A 1,053-nucleotide genomic window follows, 5' to 3' on the forward strand; every position below is an offset into this window, starting at 1 on the left:
GACATTTATCATGATAATTATCGATATCGACTGATATGAAAAAAAAAATTATCGTGATAATTTTTTGGCCATATCTCCCAGCCCTACCCTGAATAGATTTTCAATCAAATTAATACAAATTAAGTTCAAGAATTTAAGAAAAATGGGAATATTTAATATTTATATTAGTTTCTGTTTAAAATTTGAATACTCAATTATTTTAATTATTTCATTTTAAAACTCAATTATGGGATTCACAATGAAAATAGCCAAAGAAGTTGGCAAGGTATTAAAAAGATTTTTCTTTATTAATTTCCAAAAGAAAAAAAAAAGTATAATTATTCAAAGTCTTAAGTCTAATTGTAGGTCAAATACATTTAAAAACAAATACTAAAACTGAAATAAAAGCTAAATAGAAATAAAATAACTTCTATAAATTAATCTTGGATTAAGGAAGGCACCTCACAAAATTACTTCAAAGTTTTACAGTTTAAGAAAAATTGGTCTTGAAGATTTTTAGTTTCATATTTTTACCATTTTTTGTCTTGTTTTAAATTTGTAAATGTTTAAAATTTTAATAACTCGGATATGGGTTTTCACCATGATAATAATCTAAGAAGCTTGCATGGCATCAATTTTCTTTCTTTAATCTATTATTAATGCACAGAATAATTACTACTAATAATAGTAACAAAGACATTTGTTCATTTATGATTTATTTCTCATTTGAGAAGTCAAAATACTTTTTGGGACATTTTAAGACATTTATCTCACAAGAATAGCAAATCTGCACACAGACAGGTTTATTGATTTCTACAGGCAGACACATACACTTTTATGTGTGGCAACTGAGTGTGTTGTGTTTCTCAGGTGAGGTGCCCATCCTGCACGTGAGCTACGAACCACAGAAGATCAGCCCCAAGTTTAAAGTGAGTTTGAGCTCTGTTAGTGAGCGTTATACGTCAGTCTGCAGGAGTCATGATGTTCGGTGTGTGTTTTCAGGGCAGCGTTCGAGCCCTGCTGCACGAGAAGATCAGAGACGCGTACACACACCCTCAGTTCGTCACTGACGTT

The 1,053-nt window shown here is 30.5% G+C and overlaps 1 protein-coding gene across 1 annotated transcript in view; it reads left to right on the forward strand.

Annotated features, from left to right (window-relative positions):
- LOC107577779 (ATP-binding cassette sub-family E member 1-like) overlaps positions 1–1,053 on the forward strand; it is a 7,597-nt gene that overhangs the window by 4,660 nt on the left and 1,884 nt on the right. Inside the window, exon 5 of the mRNA XM_016263814.1 lies at positions 850–908. Within this exon, the coding sequence (XP_016119300.1) occupies positions 850–908 (59 nt within the window). The remainder of the gene's footprint in view (positions 1–849; positions 909–1,053) is intronic.

The sequence above is a fragment of the Sinocyclocheilus grahami genome, unplaced genomic scaffold, assembly GCF_001515645.1.
Source record: "Sinocyclocheilus grahami isolate Dianchi unplaced genomic scaffold, SAMN03320097.WGS_v1.1 scaffold7216.1, whole genome shotgun sequence".
In the NCBI taxonomy this organism is placed as follows: Eukaryota; Metazoa; Chordata; class Actinopteri; order Cypriniformes; family Cyprinidae; genus Sinocyclocheilus; species Sinocyclocheilus grahami.